The sequence below is a fragment of the Dipteris shenzhenensis genome, chromosome 30, assembly GCF_047967505.1.
Source record: "Dipteris shenzhenensis isolate YYH24624 ecotype China chromosome 30, Dip_SZ_1.0, whole genome shotgun sequence".
Classification (NCBI taxonomy): Eukaryota; Viridiplantae; Streptophyta; class Polypodiopsida; order Gleicheniales; family Dipteridaceae; genus Dipteris; species Dipteris shenzhenensis.
Window position 1 is genome coordinate 3,984,649 of NC_141625.1, and position 16,937 is coordinate 4,001,585.

Sequence of the window (16,937 nt, forward strand, 5' to 3'; positions counted from 1 at the left end):
CCTAGAATATGTGTCTTTGGGTATCACCATAGGACATATGACTCAAACTAGGCAAACATGACTAACTAAAATGGAAATAACATATCATTTTAGGATGGACTATCCATGGCAGAGCACCTTATTGACTCAAACACACAACATAAAACTAGGTGGTAGGGTCAATGCCCCCCTGGATGAAATCCTCTGTGATAGAGGTCTTTGTAGCACCTTTGTATTTCTTCAATGTTGGTGAAGTCATCCTTTTCTTCATAGTTTTTGAGAGCACAAGGATATCAATATTGATGTAGCTCCTTGCGTAACTCTTTTGCTCTTTGTCCTTCTCCACACTCTTTAATGCATCTTGTCCATATTCAGAAGCTGGCAGTTCAATTGTTAGAAGAACCCATTCAAAAGTAGTAAAATGACCCCAATGATGTGTAATATCAAATATATCCTTGATAGTAGTTCCCACATATACAAGTGCAAAAGTAATTGGCATCATGCCAATCCAAGATTCGAGCATGTACTTCCCAACACCAACAGGTGTAATTGAGAGTAGATAATTCTAGATGTTGAAGGGTACAATTGGTACCAAACGGAGTAAAAGTACAAACTTGAATGTAGACCGCTAAATAGTGTGAGATACAACTTCAAACTGTGGGTAATCCTTCAGCTTTGCAGTCACTAGCGGCCTTCCAATCGTTCTGTCCACACAAGAAATGCTACAGTTGCTCCTATTGTAGCTCCGATTGAATATGCAAGGAACCCAATAGATAGGCTGAACAAGTAGCCTCTCCCAATTGTAAGAATTGATGCCGGATTAGCCAACAAATCTAAAATTCTGGGGACATTTATGTCGGATATAGAACTAGCAAACCTAAAATCTCAAGTCATGGATTATATGACAAGACAATGGACTCAGATCTAGAACATATAGCCCCTCTAGGCTTGGGAGCATCACAAGCATGCTACTTCTGATTTCCTCCTGCAAAAACAGGTTAAAGAACTACAAAAGGAGGCGTTTTAGTTAAAATCTAAGCTACATGTGGTAGAGAGCTCGAGGATGATAGATTCCCTGATGGAAGAATACTCCAAATTGGAACCTTAGGAACTAGAGACATCATCAGCCAAGATTGGTTTGCCTTTCAAAAATTTGTTATCGTCTGAATTTCAAAATAAATATGTTGTTTTGCTAGATGTTGCCAAGGGTCCAGACGTGCTAGAGACCAAGAATTTTTGCCTGTAGACAAATTGGTTGTAGAAACTTTAGTTATGGAATCCAATGCTAGTAAACCTATTGAATTGGAAATTGTTCATGTGGAAGACACATAAATTGAACCTGATTTTTAAAGAATCTAGATAAGGTGGTATATCAAATAACTGGACACCCACATGTTTTCTCGCCTACTGATAATGGATTCATGGAGGTAGTGTAGAGCCCAGTTATCCAACTAGTAGCTTATCCCAATTCGGAAAGACAAGATGAGGATGTTCAATTTACCGACAAACCAGATAAGATGATCCGCCTGTGGTGGAGTCTACCCCAGCATTACAAATTATTGAACAATATCTATAACTGTTTAGTATATCAGCCTGTTTATGATTGGATTGTTAGCAGATTTTGCTTGCACGGTCCTAGACTAGTGAGATGTCGCACTAGGAAGGGGGTCAACTATAACTCCAAGCATGAAGTGTGGAATTATCTAACCAGGATCTAGTGGGTTCAAGTCAAAAAATTTGTTCCAAAATTTCTAACCATCGGGATGTGCTAGGTATTAACCCAGCATATTATCTACCCAGATCTGGGTTGGTAGTTTAAGATTCGAAGAGGCATGTGATGAAACATTATAGCTATTACTAATTGGTTTACGATTTCGGAAAGGATATCTACACACTGGCATAGTGCAGATCTCTGGGAAATGTTCTGATCTTGTAATCATATGAACCTAGATAGAATATGAATGTTCATGGCTATGTTTTCCTATCTTCTATTTATTTCCGAGTTATTCTTTGTATTGCAATCCCAAATGAGAGAGAGAGAAAGTTTGCACTTAATTATCTACTAAAACTTATTCCGAGAGAAGATAAAAGATTGCGGAGTGAGGTTCAGCCTTTACATTGCAACCCATTTCAATTGAATACAAAGTCAGAGTGTTTAACCCTGTTAATAGGGATTGGTTAATTTAGCATTGTTTTTATATATCTCAAACAACTGTAAGCACAATTCAATCGTACGTAGAAAAATAATAGACTCTAAGTGTAGCAATGTTTGATGTGTGTATGTGCTAATATGTATATTGTTTGCATCCATTTTTTGTGTGGTTTATGCCTTTTGTGCGACTACTAGCTGAATTCCTCCATGAGAAAAGACACAAGAAAGAATGGTAAAAAATTTAAGGTTAGTTTATTGGAGAATAGTAGAGGAATGAAGGGATCTTGATATTATTTCATTGTAAATGTGTACCTCTACATGCATCGTGGACTCAGTGGTCGTACAATATCTAGTGGCATTGGAATCAATTGGTTTAGATATGGGAAATTGAAGATCAGTAACTTTGATCTCTCAGTTACACAAGATAGCATGATGTAAGCGAGGCCAAGCATGAATGCTTATCGAAAAATGTGCAAGACATTTGGTTGAGATGGTTGCGCCTTGTGACTTGTGACCCATGATTGCGCATGTGAGTGTTAAAGGAAACATTGATTTGTGGTACCATTTGCCATTCACAGCCTTCTATTGATGTTTAGAATGCCATATTGTAATTGTGGCTTTGGTCGTGTTGATGATGACAGTGATTCCAATTATCATGCCCATGCTCAACGTTAGGAGCAACACGATAACAGAGCAACAATGCGAGAAGCGGAATGTGTAAAATACACAATACAGAAAGCGCACAGAATGGAAGAGACAAAGAGACACTAATATACGTGGTTCACCTAGTGTGGGCTGTGTCCATGGAGAAACAACCATTCCTGCGTCTTTCTTATCCGCAAGTGAGAAGATACAAGATACAAGCAGTATATCCACTCATAAGCAACTCATGCACCAATTTTCATGTATTTTCCCCCTTGGAACCCCCGTCGGCGACGTCCTAGGAGGGGCGTTGCCCCCCCTACCCCCCCTTCATGGAACAGGTATAAGCATGTCTGGGTCCAAAGCATTGCCAAAACACAATCTCTGAAAATAGATCGAGCTTCACATACCAACACTCAATGCACTAATTTCATGAATTGCTCCATTGGCAGCACCGATGGTGAGATAGATGTTTTATGTGATGCAGTCTAAAGATTTAGCCCAGCGTCTTCATTATCACAAAACTAAAATTTTTTTAATGAGGGCCATGCTTGGAGATTTTTTGCAGGTCCCTCTATAATCTAGCATCGTTTGCTTACGCTAGACCAAACTGCCACACAGTCCCTACATTATGTGAGGGTTTGGAGCGACACAATTTCGAAGTTGATTTTGCTGAACATACATTTAGGATAGACTGCTAATGAGCATGATAGTCAAATAGGAATTTGACTATGGCTACTTGTGGCGAGTTGTCTCGTAGTTGCGAGCATCAACTGCAATTACCGGTAACGTTCTATTTTACGTATCAAGAGATTCGTGAGGGCATTTCTAAGATGGAAAAACTAGACGATCAGTGGGCGGTGGGCAAGAGCACTATTCCATGCTTAGCATACCAAATAGAAAAGTTGATCACTACCAAAAAATGATAAATAACTTTGGAGCATCTAGGATGTGTAAGAAGACACATGCAAACTATCCATACTTGAAGGCTTCGAGAGCCACACTTGCAAGAACGATCACTTCTAGAATGGGACTATCTAAATGAAAATCCTCCATGAAAGGATTTTTGCGAAGATGTGTAAAATAGAGAGGAGAAGGAAAGATTGCGAAATCGAGACTTGGGTCAAGAAGGTAAAGAGTAGAATAAGGCATTAGAACAAACAACGACAAGAAAAGAAAGCAAAAGGAAGAAGAAACCACAATGGGTACTTGAGAAAATGATCAAGTTGGAGTGACTCAAGGTTGTGTCAATGAGAGGTCTTTGCAAGAAGAGGGTAGGCGATGGGAAAGTTGGGCGTCAAATGGGAGAGTGAAAAGGGATGGATGATGGATTCAACCAAGTAATAATTAGCTTTCATTGGAGGACGGATTTGGAGGAATGATGTAATAAAAAGCACCTTAGTTGCTAATATGGATGCATTGCCAAGTATATGCGCTTATTGATTTAACGATGTTGAACGTGCCAAATGGTTTGGTAGGATTTCTAATCTCAAAAAAGGATGTAGTGTTGGCCAAGTAATAAAATAAGTTTAGCTTTTAAAATGAACTGTCACTAAGGTGCATTTCACACCGGGCTCAGCCAATCAAAAGTATCGTCTACGTGATGAAAGGCTTTCAGATGCGTCTGCCCACCGGTGAAAAAAAATGTTGTGGCATTTGAGTCACGCTTGGCCTTCCAAAGATTCTCGAGCGGCCTCAAGACAATGCCCAAATTTGCGTTTGGGGAGCTTAAGCCAATCAATGCCTTGCCAAGGATTCGAACCTGGGACCCAGGCAAGCAAGTGTGATAGCCTTACTAGCCATGATAGCTGGTTTCGATGCAAACAATGTGTAGCATTTAACATATAAAGAAAAAACTCTTGTGAATCGGGGTGCGGACAGGTGAGGCTTCCACTCTTTGAATCCAGCAGACATGGATTTTTTTGGGGTTCTTGTGTGCGGGGATTGGTGTTAAATGTCGCTAAGACTTGAAGGCCAAAACTAAGGTAGGATTCACACATGGGCGCGGAAAATGACAGGGTCTTATTGTGAATCTCCATGTTGGATTGTCCACCTTCACAAACGGGCACAAACATGGATGAAGAATACCTAGGTGGCAGTCCAAGGCCACCCAAAAAAAATTCAAGGCAAACAAGCTGCCACCATAAGCACTTGGCCAGCTCTTATTGGCTTGATATAGGAGCATGAAATGTAATCTATACATTGTCGCGCGCTCGTTTGTGAAAGGGCCTCTATCCAAGGTTGCACCCAAATGCCGTTGGGTGTCGGGACATGGAGAGTCAACACGATGAGGATGTCTGACGCCCGTGTGTGAATGGTCCCTAATGTGAAACAAACGAGGTGAAAAAGGAGAATTGAATGGTTTTTTTTTTGTGTGTATTGCGGTGCCGCTAGGGCCTCTGGCCAGAGCCGGCCTTTATTGTTCTCCAACTTTTGTTCTATGTAAGTGTGTGTGTGTGTGTGCGTGTGTGTGTGTGTGTGAACATGTAATATTTGGCCTACCATGTCTCACGGGGAAGCCTAATTGATGGCGGCTCAGCTTGGACAAGGGAAACTGATTTCCAATCCTTTTTTATCCCTACCCCAAATTTCCACGTGATCTCCACCTTGTTCTAGCTCTTCTCCTCTCCAAGTCCGAGCTTACTATTTCACTCCCTACTTTTCCTCTCTCAACTATTGGTGGACTCCCAACTTACTATTTCACCCATAGGGCCTGCAGGCCATTTGAATGACAAAAGTCATTCAACGTGGTGGTAAGAAGTGATGGAAGATCACTTCTTCTTCCTTGTGACCAAATCCACCCTGTCTCAAGTGTATCCAGATGCACCCTTTCTGCACAGATCAATGTGCCCTTGCACTGTACTGCAGCCGAGACCTGCTAAACCATGTGGCCAAGATCGCTGTTTTTTTTCCTTGGATCTGGAAACGGAGAGGTTTTTGTTCGTTGGAGGGTGGAATGTGGGCGGCCTTGACTATTCTACAACTTTTAGTGTATGTGTATGTGTGTGTGTGTGAGAGAGAGAGAGAGAGAGAGAACATGCAATATGATGGAAGATCACTTCTTCTTCCTTCTTCCTTCTTCCTTTTGACCAAATCTCAGCATGATCATCATCATCATCATTCATCATCATTTTCGTCTTCATCATCATCTTCCATGAGGGCTTGGACTGTCTTCATTTCTTGATGCTGCAAAGTTCGTCTGGCTCTCCATGGAAGCTTGTTAAGCTCCTCCAAAGCTTCGCATGACGAGAACCAAGAACTTCCCCATGGATCTCTCCCTTTTGGATGCCAAACACGCTGACCCTTTCCCCAGCGGTGATCTCCCCCATCCCCCCTCCGCTGCCCTCCGCCCTGACCTCGTCGATGCCCATGTCTTCGACCCTTCCGACTCCCACATCCTCATCCATCGCCTCTTCGAATTGGTCAACGACATCGCCTCCATTGGTGATTACCGTAAGATCTTCAAGCCCGAATGTGGTAACCTCACCCGTCGCGTCAAACTCCTCGCTTCCCTTTTCGAGGAGGTGAAGGAGTTCAAGGGTAACCTTCCCGAGCAGGCCATGGCCAGTTTCAGATCCCTTGAAAAAGCTCTGCAGGCCGCCCGAGAGTTGCTACAGTTTTGCCACGATGGCAGCAAGATTTATGTGGTAATCGATGTGCGGAAGCGCATCTCTCTCTCTCTCTCTCTCTCGCTCGCTCGCTCATTGGTATTGATTAGTCCTTATCGTTTTCAAAATTGTCATGTACTTCCCTGCGCTGATTGTGATCGGGGGAATCTTTGATAACTTCTTTTCCATCCAGTGAAGTTGCCCTTGCTCAAAACTGCTTAATTATATGTCATCGCTTAATTGTATGTCATTCATACTGACAGACCTTGTTTGTTGAAGGCCGGACACACATTCCAATTTATAGTTAATTTTGATTCAGCCGATTCAGTTTAACTATGTAGTGAAGCGTTCAACCTGACTTTCCATTGCCCCTAATCTTATCAAATTCGATTTCAAGCGCTTGGTATTTGATACATATTTTAATGTGCATTCGGTAAAACGCAAAACCTGACTCAACAAGTGCGACCTTATACTGTACCAAATCTGATTTCGGGAGGTTGGTAGGTACTACACAGTTCAAGCGCGGCACACAGTTTGAAACCAATATTGGGGTTCTCAATCTAGGGTTGTCTTTGCCAATTGTCTAGCATACATGATAGGACCAAAAAAGCCCATTCCTGGGAGGTAAGTTCATTGGAACATTTGCAGTGCTTTCTCAGTGTAGCAAAAGCTGCAGGTGGGGTAGACCAACCAAATTCACCGAAAAAGACTTTTGGGGGCCTAGCGACAGACAAAACCTTGCATCAGGAATCGTGTTGCTTGCTGTCTCTAGGCAAAACGATGTACAGCCTAAAGCTATGCCAAAACCCTTGTCCTTCATTATTCTCTTGCATTCTTGCTTGTTTCGTGCCCCTCTTCCCTTTCTTGGTGCGCATCTTTGCCCTTCATCACTTGAGGTGGCCCCCTCGAGGGCTATTTTGCAAATCCTGTCCCATCGCCTCCCACTTCTTTCACAACCTGTCTTTGCGGATTCTAGGCAGGCTTGGCTGTCTCTTACTCTTCACTCCTTCTTTCTCCCATTTTGACATTTCGCTCGCACAGTCGTCCTCTTTTCCTTTTCAGGATTCTTACCTTCCATCGGGCTCTGCCTGAGGTATCGGGAGTTTGGGTTGCATTTTTTTGACAACAGCTTCTCAATCTAGCTGCATTTCATACACTTCTTCACTGATCACACTCATACTCTACTTCTCCTCTCCTATTTTCTCTTCCAGTGTTACACCATTTTGTTATGGAGTATGGGATGTAGTGTACTGTCTGCTGATTACCTGTTCTTTGCAGAATTCAATTAACTCCCTCTTCTTTTTTATCTGATTTGAGAGTTCGTTTGATTTTGAAGTCACCACCTTTCTATCTCATGAATATATATTGGGTTCTGGAGCCTAAAAGACATTATACAGGCAGATTTCTATTTGCATGTGTATTCGTATTTAAGTGGCACCTTCGACTTGATGAAGTGAGGGTTTTCTGAGCTTAACATGATCATCAGTGTTCCCTTCCAGTGTGAGAAGCACATTTTATGAGGTGAAATGGCTAAAAGCTCTTGAGTCAACAACCGATATCGGAAGCACAAAATGGGTTTTGAAATTTTTAACAACAATCGATTATCACTATCTAAATTATTAAAAAGCATCCAGCCATTTATAGCTTGTGTGTGTGAGAGATGTGAGCTGAGGAGAGATATGGCGGAAGTCTCTCACAGGGTGGTCTAGGCCTACACCTGTACACTGTGCCACCCCCTGGGGTATTCCCAGCTACTGAATCGCCTTGGACAAGCTGATGTTACTCCCTTTGGATAGCCACTCCATATTTTTATACTATGGTGTACACCCACTGTTGGGCGTTGATGACGTCAGTGGGGATCTCATAGTAGCTAGTCCCTGCTATGCATGATGGAGTTTATGGTTTTTAATCTTATGAGTGACTATCATGAGATTGAAATTGCACTATGTTGTGTTTTTAGAGGATGAGTTTGGGAATGTTTCTGGATTCATCTAGGTATATATAAACAAATCAACTGCTACTGTCCAAGATAAAGGAAGGTATTACTATAAGTAATGGTAATGGTCAAATGCCACCTGCAGCTCAAGTAAAAGCGAACAAAAAAACTTTAAATGAAGGTTGGCAAACCCCAAGAAAATTTCTCTCAGCTAGGAGGCATCTTTCACACCTCGTACATGGAAGGAGACATCTCTAATGGGCATACCTCTGCTGAGAACTTAGGCATGAGCATTACATGAGCTGTAGTAAGTACAATGGAATTTCATCTTGTAAACTATGACACTGGGATTTGGGGAAAAAGTCCAGCATATTATTAATTGGTTGTACTACAATAGTAAAGCTGTTGGCATTCTATCTGGTGATCTTACTCATGATTGGACTTTGTCTTATTTTGTACGACAAGGCTGCCCTCTTAGTGGTTTGCTATATGCTATAGCTACTTGTCCGATGCTTCAATACGTGGATCACTTAGTAGCTACATGTGCTTTGCATGGATTATGGATCAATGGAAGAAGGCCATTGATTGCATAGGCTTATGCCAATGATTCCTTCTTAACTCAAAATATTGAGAGGAATGTTTTAAATTTACATGGTTTAGCAGTTGGCCTATAAGTGAAGTTTCAAAGTCTAAACCTTTCCTATTGCATGAGCATTAGATTTTAGGGCATGGAGGGATTGGTTACCTACGCAGTTGGTGCGCCATCTTGGTTACGCTTTGGGATAGACAGTTATTACTTTCAGTTGAGCATCCTTGCTTGCTAAAATCGCATGGGGGATTGGATATCCTAAATATTCATGTGCATGTTTTAGAAGATAAAGGAAAAATGATACTTGTATTTATGCAGGGTGATCAACCATGGGTGTATAGGATGCGACTCTTGCTCTTTTGTATTTGTCCACGGATGCTTTTGGTCGTTTGCAGCCTACATTGGGATTTTCTTCTTGGATATATTGATTGCAAGATTAAGGGATGTCCTTTTGTCTCTCGCATGTTTTTTTACCGAAGCACTTACTCTCTCATCTTAAATGGAATGATAGGATGGCAGTTCTTTGCCTGCAAAATGCCTTCATTTGTCAAAAATATTTGACATCCTTTGGCCCTTCAGGAGCCCATCACTCTTATCTGATTTGGTCAAAAGGCATACGTGATGGGCTTCATGCTGATGGCATGGTGTTATCTTTTCTTGGTGCCAATCATAAAGTTTGGTATGTGACATCACTACAGACTGACATCACTACAAACCGCTCCGGCACATATTATCATAGATGCTTCATGATATTCAGCCTATAGACCGCCTCAAGGATTGGGCCCTTCACTCAGATGATCTTGCTTCTTGTTTGTTGCAATTGGCAGATGTCACAGTTGCAAGCTTTTATAAGGTTTTGTTGCCTCCGCCATGGGTCTCTGCTCATGGCAATCAGATTTGGTCCATGACTTGTACTTCTCGGTAGTGGAGAAAAAGGTTGCATCAAATTTGGGCTTGCAAACTCCCTCTTCGTTAGCAGATTTGTTTCTCGAGAGTCCTGCTTGGGTTTCTTCCTTTCGGACAGATTTTGGCATGTAGACATATTGCTCTGGATATTTGTCATTGTAAGAGTCAATGCCTCATCTTTTTTGGCATTGCCCTAAGACTCGAGACTTCTTGTTTCTTTCTGTAGCAACGTCTTCAGGCATGCTTCGCTGGTGCTTGCTTTGGCAAGCTTTTCCGGTTGTTTGGGATTCATTCTATGAGGCAGGGGTATGATCTGTTCTTTACTTGGGTACGTTATGGTTATCTAAATTAAATTGCTTATGTGTGAGTTTTTATGTAGTGGTCAATTTTTCTTTAGACAAGTGGAGTTCGTACATCTTCTTGGATTGATGCATCCATACGTTCTTACGTAAGTACGTATGGACATACATAGTATGTGTGTGTGTGAGAGAGAGAGAGAGAGAGAGAGAGAGAGAGAGAGAGATGTATTAATGTCTGGGAGAGGCCTCACGGGCCTCTGAGACAAAGTACACGCCAAAAAGGTAACTCATACAAGCCACTGAGGGCTGAAGCAAAGGGTTCACTAAGACCCTTGCTGAAAGCTAAAAAAGTTAAAGCGCTAAGACTAATGAATCAAGTGTCGAAATGCTAGAGTAGTGAAAGCCAAATAATAGAGGAGTGTCAGGTGCCGAGATCTAGCACTCCTAGTACATGCTTAGGTTCCGTATATCTAGGTAACCTAGTGGCTCTCTGATGAGATGTGAGGAGCTCTCGTATCTGTCTGTTGAGTTGTCTCGTCGCGTGGGGGAGGGCGTGGTCTCCTCGATCTTTGGATCTAGTGGGCTACGTCAAGGGTGATGCCTCGCCTCTAAGAAGAGCTGAGATAGACCGAACCTCGATTGTGCGTGCTCTGGTCCCTATCTGTGTTGCACGTGGAGTGTGTGTCCCTTGTTTGGCAGCATCGTGGTGGACTCTCCCACTGCTAATCCATGATGCTCTCATCTCCTCAAGCTCCTCTCCCTCAGCCTCAGTGGCAACACAATGAGATGCATAAAAGTCTGTAACAAAAGTATGTGACTTGTCGATATTGGTGACTTGTGGCATCAGTCTCTGCTGCTCTCTAATTTGTTGCATCAATGTGTCTCTCCGTTGATGCATCTCAATCAGGTAGAGCCCAACACAGACCTGATCGTGAAAATGGATCAGCCGTGTAATTGGACCAAAGCCACCATGCCCCTCCTGAAAGAATCGTCCTCGTATCTCATAATAGACTGGGCAGACACATAGAAAATGCTCTTCCGTCTCGATCTCCTCCATCTGGCATAGTGTGCAAGTCCTTTGCTCTCTGGGTATGCCTGTAGCTCTCCCTGCCTCAATCCGTAGCTGATGTGATGAGACTCGCAACTGACCGATGGCGACCCTTAGTGCATGTGAGACTCTCCTGTCCTCCAGATATTGAGACCTTCAGGAAGTGGTCATGGTAGAACTTGATCTTGGTGGGGAACTCCTCTTCCCCCAAGCGCTAGATGTATGGAGTTGGAGGAGGTCCAACCGTATGATATAGTTGATCTCATCTTGTGGGATCATCTCGGGTGGTGCATCTAGACTGTATTGAAAAGGGGGAAGTTTGTCCATCTGAATGCCTGGCTACCAAACGACGTGGATATCCATGCATACCATGTCGTATAAACACCGCTCTCTGCTAGTCGCCTGGAGGACTCTAATGCTAGCCTCGGTAATCTCCACTGAGGTAATGCCCAAACTCTGTGGAGGAACGTCACTGTTTGAAAGATGGCATCAACCTGGAGAGGGGTCATGGCCAACTCGGCCTGTATAATTTGGTGGGGGACTGAGGGTTGACTCCGAATCATCTTGGATCCCATAGTCACCTGTAGCCTCTCAAATCTCCTCCACTCTGTCGCTGAAATATCGTTCCCCCAAAAGGGTGCTGCATACATGATAGTCAGTCTCACAGTGTGTCAAAAAGCCCACCCTTCGTCGGAGGGTCCTGGAAGTGTGCCTAGAAGCATCGCCTCTCTAGTCGGGCTAGAGTGCCTCGTCCTCGTGTGAGTCGTGCCGTACTTGCATGGATCATCGTGAAACATGGCCTGGTGAACACTACCCCCAAATATGTGTTAAGATTGCACTATCTCCACAGGCTCGTCATGATATGTGAAGCTATGTTGACCGGACAATGCTGGCGAGGTGTTGAAGATCATAACCTTGGTTTTCTCAAGGTCAACAATCAAATCTCTCTCTCTGTGCAGAACATCTCCAAAGCCTCTAGATGTCTCTGCAGTCCCTCTGCTGAGGAAGATATGAGGACTATGTCATTGGTGTACAACAATATCTGCACCATCAGATCAGTCAAAAGCGAGCCCTCTCCAGAATGGTTCCCCTTCCAGAGATATCATACGTGTTTCAGCCAGTAGTATGGGGTAGGGTGTCTGTGCCTCAACCCCTTAACTCCCCTATCAGGAAATGTTTATGTAAAGTTTCTATCCTATGGCAGTAGCTCCTAGAGATTCTGGTGTACCCAAGCTGGGTACCAAATCCGTAAAGGATTACTGTCTGCACAATCATGGTGTACAGAAACTGTCATTTCCCAATTGCACAGATGTGCTTTCCTTCATTTGTTTTGGAAGCTATATAAGGCTTTCAAACCTCCAAGAAGCCTCCTTTTCCACGTATGCATTTCATTTGTAGTTGTTAAGTGAAACCCAGTCCTAGATATTTATGTGTGTGGACTTTTTCCAGGGGCTTCCCATCAAAGGTGACGTCCACTTGTTTATTGCAAGTCCCGATCACCATTCCCATATATGTGTATATATGTATGTACATGTGTGTGTGTGTGTTTGAGCGGCATGCGCTTAACCATTACATGGCTTCTCCTCTTATGCTGAAATATTTGAACATTTTGAGATTTGATTCACTACCTTTTCAACAGGAATCTTGATTTGTGTCTGCCCCTCCACCATATGCTTAGCCGTTATAAAATATCTTGGCCTTTTGACTTATGTATTGACAAGTGAACAACCACTATCAAGAAACTCAAGGTATAGTAATCACCAATGAGGTTATGGCTTTCTAGCTACACAAGGAAAATTATACATGGATGCCTGGGCAATTAAGACACAGTGTTTACCATTTTGATCTTATCATGAATTTGTCCAAATAATCATCATTTATTGAGCTCACAGACAAGAAAATGTTGTTCTGGCCATCTCCTTCGTAAATCCTGTTGTGTTGTCAGAGTTTGTCAAACTTTAGGGTATGCGAAATGACCCTGTTTTTACCAAATATTGTGCAATTTGACAGTAGTTGCAGTACACAATGGTCCTTGTTTGATGGGTTGTACAAAGTTTAGATCCAGCCACTGTAGAGTGGCAAAGTTATTTCTTGGTGGTTTACTTTAACTTTGTTTTAGGACTGCAGCATTGAGGCCATGTTGATTTTCTCTTTGTGACTCCTTTTTTTGAATGTTTTTGTTGCAAGGTCTTGGAAAGAGAAGTGGTTGTAAACAGGTTCTCATCTGTAACAGCTGAGCTGGAGCAGGCACTAGATGTTGTGCCCTATAGCCTGCTTGACATATCTGATGAAGTACGAGAGCAGGTGTGGATAAATTTTGCAATTTCTACTGAGGATTTTGCATTTTAGAGTTATTCATTTCATGAAATGGCAATTTTTAGGAAATCTGGTGAAGTTCTAGAATGGAAGCAAAATCTCATGAAGTGTAGGGGACGGTTTTGGCTTTGAGCTGTTGACAAAAAAGTTTCTCTGTCAAGAAAAGTTGGAATATCATCTAGCTATTCATAAACTGTTGTGGCAAACGGGACTGGGTTGGCCTCATCCAATCTTGGTTTATACTTCTCCTGTATGCACAATGTATATTTAAGCTATTGTGTACATAGCAACAGGTAGATGCATATACCTAAGTATGCACAGAACGTATTCTGATCAGTCTTTGAGCCTATATTTGGCATTGATTGATTTTAATAAGAAGGCATTTTGACAGTTACTGTTTGATTGCAATATTGCAAATGGGGCTCTCTGCAGGTTGAGCTTGTGCATGCTCAGTTGAAAAGAGCAAAGGGAAGAGCTGATTCACAAGATATGGATCTCTACAGTGATCTTGCTGTTGTATTATCAGAAGGCACTGATAAAACGGTTGGCAATTCAGCTTTAGAAAGGTTGGCTGAAAAACTGCAGCTCAAGACTTTGTCAGAAATAAAGCAAGAGTCACGGGCCTTAAGGTCCATCCTTTCTAGTAATTATGGGGAGCGGAAAGAAATGTCCGAGAGGATGGCTCTATTGTTGAAATGGTTCCAAGACCTAGCATTGAAAGACAATGCATTAGTGGATGTAGCTGACAACGAGAAGAGCACCCATATCGAAAAGTTGGGTTCTCCTGTTATTCCAGATGATTTTCGCTGTCCGATTTCATTAGAATTGATGAAGGATCCTGTTATAGTGGCAACTGGTCAGGTTTGTCTTTCTGCTAGCATTACATTGTCATTCTCCCCTCCCTCCTTTTTAGCGTCCTCTGCAGTTAAACAAATTTACGTGCTAATGAGCTTTTGTCTTTTATGAAGACGTATGAAAGAGCATGCATCCAGAAGTGGCTGGATGTAGGGAACAAAACTTGTCCAAAGACGCAACAAGTCCTGCCCCACCTGATATTGACACCAAACTATGTGCTAAAAAGCTTGATTGCTCAGTGGTGTGAGACTCATGGGATTGAGCTGCCAAAAAAGGTGGATCATGGATTTTTTTCAAAATACTTCAGCCTTTTACTCAAACCTTTCATTTGTTTTGTGCCTAATGTGACGTCGGATGTGGTTTTTGCAATATGAAGAGAATGTATCACACTCTGATGATGTGGTGTGATTGCAGACTCCTGGGGATCGTCAGGCAATCGAGGTTCTGCTGCAAAAACTCTCCCATGGTCAACCGGATGTGCAGAGAGCTGCAGCTGGAGAATTGCGCTTGCTAGCAAAAAGAAGTCCAGAAAACCGGGTTTGTATTGCAGAGGCAGGTGCAATCCCCCTCCTAGTTGGACTCCTTTCATCCCAGGATCAGCGCACACAAGAGCATGCTGTAACAGCACTACTGAATCTGTCTATACATGAAGGCAATAAAGGGGTGATTGTTGCAGCTGGTGCTATTGATCCTATAGTGGAAGTACTTAAGAATGGAAGCATGGAAGCTAGAGAAAATGCTGCAGCAACTCTATTTAGTCTCTCTGTGGTGGATGATAACAAGGTGACCATAGGTGCTTCGGGGGCCATACCTGCATTGGTCCGTCTACTTCGCGATGGCACGCTAAGAGGAAAAAAGGATGCTGCCACTGCCCTCTTCAATCTGTCAATATTCCAAGGGAACAAAGCAAGAGCAGTGAGGGCTTCTGTTGTTCCTCCTCTGATGCAGCTTCTGGTCGACCCATCATCGGAAATGGTGGATGAAGCGCTCGCAATCCTAGCGATCCTAGCTACGCATCCAGAAGGCAGAGCTGCAATTGGCCAGGCCTCTGCCATCCCTGTCTTAGTAGAGCTAATCAAAACAGGTTCATCTCGGAACAAGGAGAATGCAGCTGCTGTCTTATTAGCTCTCTGCTCAAATGATGCTGCACAGATGGCTGCAGTTCGACAGATTGGAGCACATGGTCCATTAACTGAGCTTGTTACAACTGGGACAGTGAGAGCCCGCCGGAAGGCATCATCACTTTTGGACCACATGAACAAGCAGGAGAAAAACCCTCCAGAAATGTCTTGATCTTTTGTGCCTGGAATTCCAAGTGGCATCATGGCTTCTGTTTGATATGAATCACTAAATTGAGTTGAATATATGTTCTTTTGTATTGACCTCAGTCTTGGCATGCCAGCTTAAATCTGTGTGAAGGTGGTCAAAGATTGCCTTCTGGGATTGTGTTCTAGTAAAGTGTTTTTATTCTTAGTTTTTGGAAGGCATTGAGGTGATCTGTATCTGAAGTCGTTTCTTTGTTAATCCATTATGCTTTTTGTTCTTTGGGCTTCATGCTATCTGACTATTGAGAGGGAGAGGCTGAGGCAAATATATATTCACATCATTTGCTTTTAAACGAGTATGAACTTGCAATGAACAGATAATCAATTATTGTTTGTTTGATTCAGGCATGCCTTTTTGCTTATATTTCCAACTAGTAGCTTTCTTTCTATTCTTGTGCTCAAAGGCTTCTTCTCTATTGATTGGGGATTATATTCTATGCAAATATGCGAGAACTTCTTTGCTGCTTTGTTCTTGGAGCAGCAGAACGAATGTGTATTGCCAATCTCGGTTATGGGGTGATCCTGTGAGTGGGATGTGAACAAGAAAGCTGTTTTGAGTCTGATACAAGGGAACCTCGTCACTATTCTTCACTTTCCAGTTCTTAATTTATGTATGTGACAAATGGAAGCAGGTGCACAATACAACTGGCGAAATCGCTGTGAGAATAAATCAACAAAGGGGAGTATGAGGGTAGGGCTTATATTAACACACTAAACCACTAACTATGGTTAAGGGGAAAAGCCTCAATGAAGGGAAAAGTGTCCCTAACCTTGTCACTAACCCAACAGTGACCACTGCCTTAACATTTCTAACACCCCTTGCGTTGACAATGTCTGGATGTACAAAGTGATTGTAACCAAATGGAAACAACTCCAAAACTTCTCGGGAAGCCTCAAACTTTTCTGGAGTTAGTGTCTATCACATTCTGATGTGTCGGGCAAAAGATCAGGCATAATGATAGTGAATTTCTGTGTTTTGTGGGGGCATGAAATACAAGATTTGTGCTACTGCAAAAGCAAAATCTCTTGTTCATAATAATGGGGACCGTTTCTTCATAAATTTGTATCTTGCGCTCTCAAACTCTCATTGGGATGATTCCAAACACCATCTTTTAAAGAAAATGCAGAAAATTCACTTGTGCGAGTTCATTAAATTGCATTCGAATGAATGAAGTGAATGCCACGGGTGCACGGATTCAAAGGAGCGAGGGAAGGGATGTAGCTGCAGTTTGGAGGGGAGGGGGTGAGTGGGAAGGAAGGGCTGAGCAGGGAGGAGCTGAGT

At 42.7% G+C, this 16,937-nt stretch overlaps 1 protein-coding gene across 2 annotated transcripts; it reads left to right on the top strand.

The window, feature by feature from the left end:
• The first annotated feature begins 5,853 nt into the window (after nt 1-5,853).
• On the top strand, nt 5,854-15,873 carry LOC147881623 (U-box domain-containing protein 13-like). 2 transcript variants are annotated; one of them, XM_087401185.1, is made up of 5 exons: nt 5,854-6,429; nt 13,347-13,463; nt 13,908-14,336; nt 14,444-14,605; nt 14,745-15,873. In XM_087401185.1, the coding sequence occupies exons 1-5, from the start codon at nt 6,016-6,018 to the stop codon at nt 15,621-15,623; spliced, it is 2,001 nt and encodes a 666-aa protein (XP_087257311.1). In that variant the 5' UTR covers nt 5,854-6,015; the 3' UTR covers nt 15,624-15,873. The 2 variants fall into 2 exon arrangements, with proteins under 2 accessions (XP_087257311.1, XP_087257312.1); XM_087401186.1 differs by having other exon boundaries at nt 5,855-6,420.
• Nucleotides 15,874-16,937: the final 1,064 nt, after the last annotated feature.

What these genes read in the sequence shown, in the direction of transcription:
- LOC147881623 (XM_087401185.1), top strand. Translation starts at nt 6,016, where the DNA reads ATGACGAGAACCAAGAACTTCCCCATGGATCTCTCCCTTTTGGATGCC. An exon ending in AGATTTATGTGGTAATCGAT is followed by an intron (nt 6,430 to 13,346) that starts GTGCGGAAGCGC and finishes TTTTGTTGCAAG; the next exon opens with GTCTTGGAAAGAGAAGTGGT. An exon ending in TTATAGTGGCAACTGGTCAG is followed by an intron (nt 14,337 to 14,443) that starts GTTTGTCTTTCT and finishes TCTTTTATGAAG; the next exon opens with ACGTATGAAAGAGCATGCAT.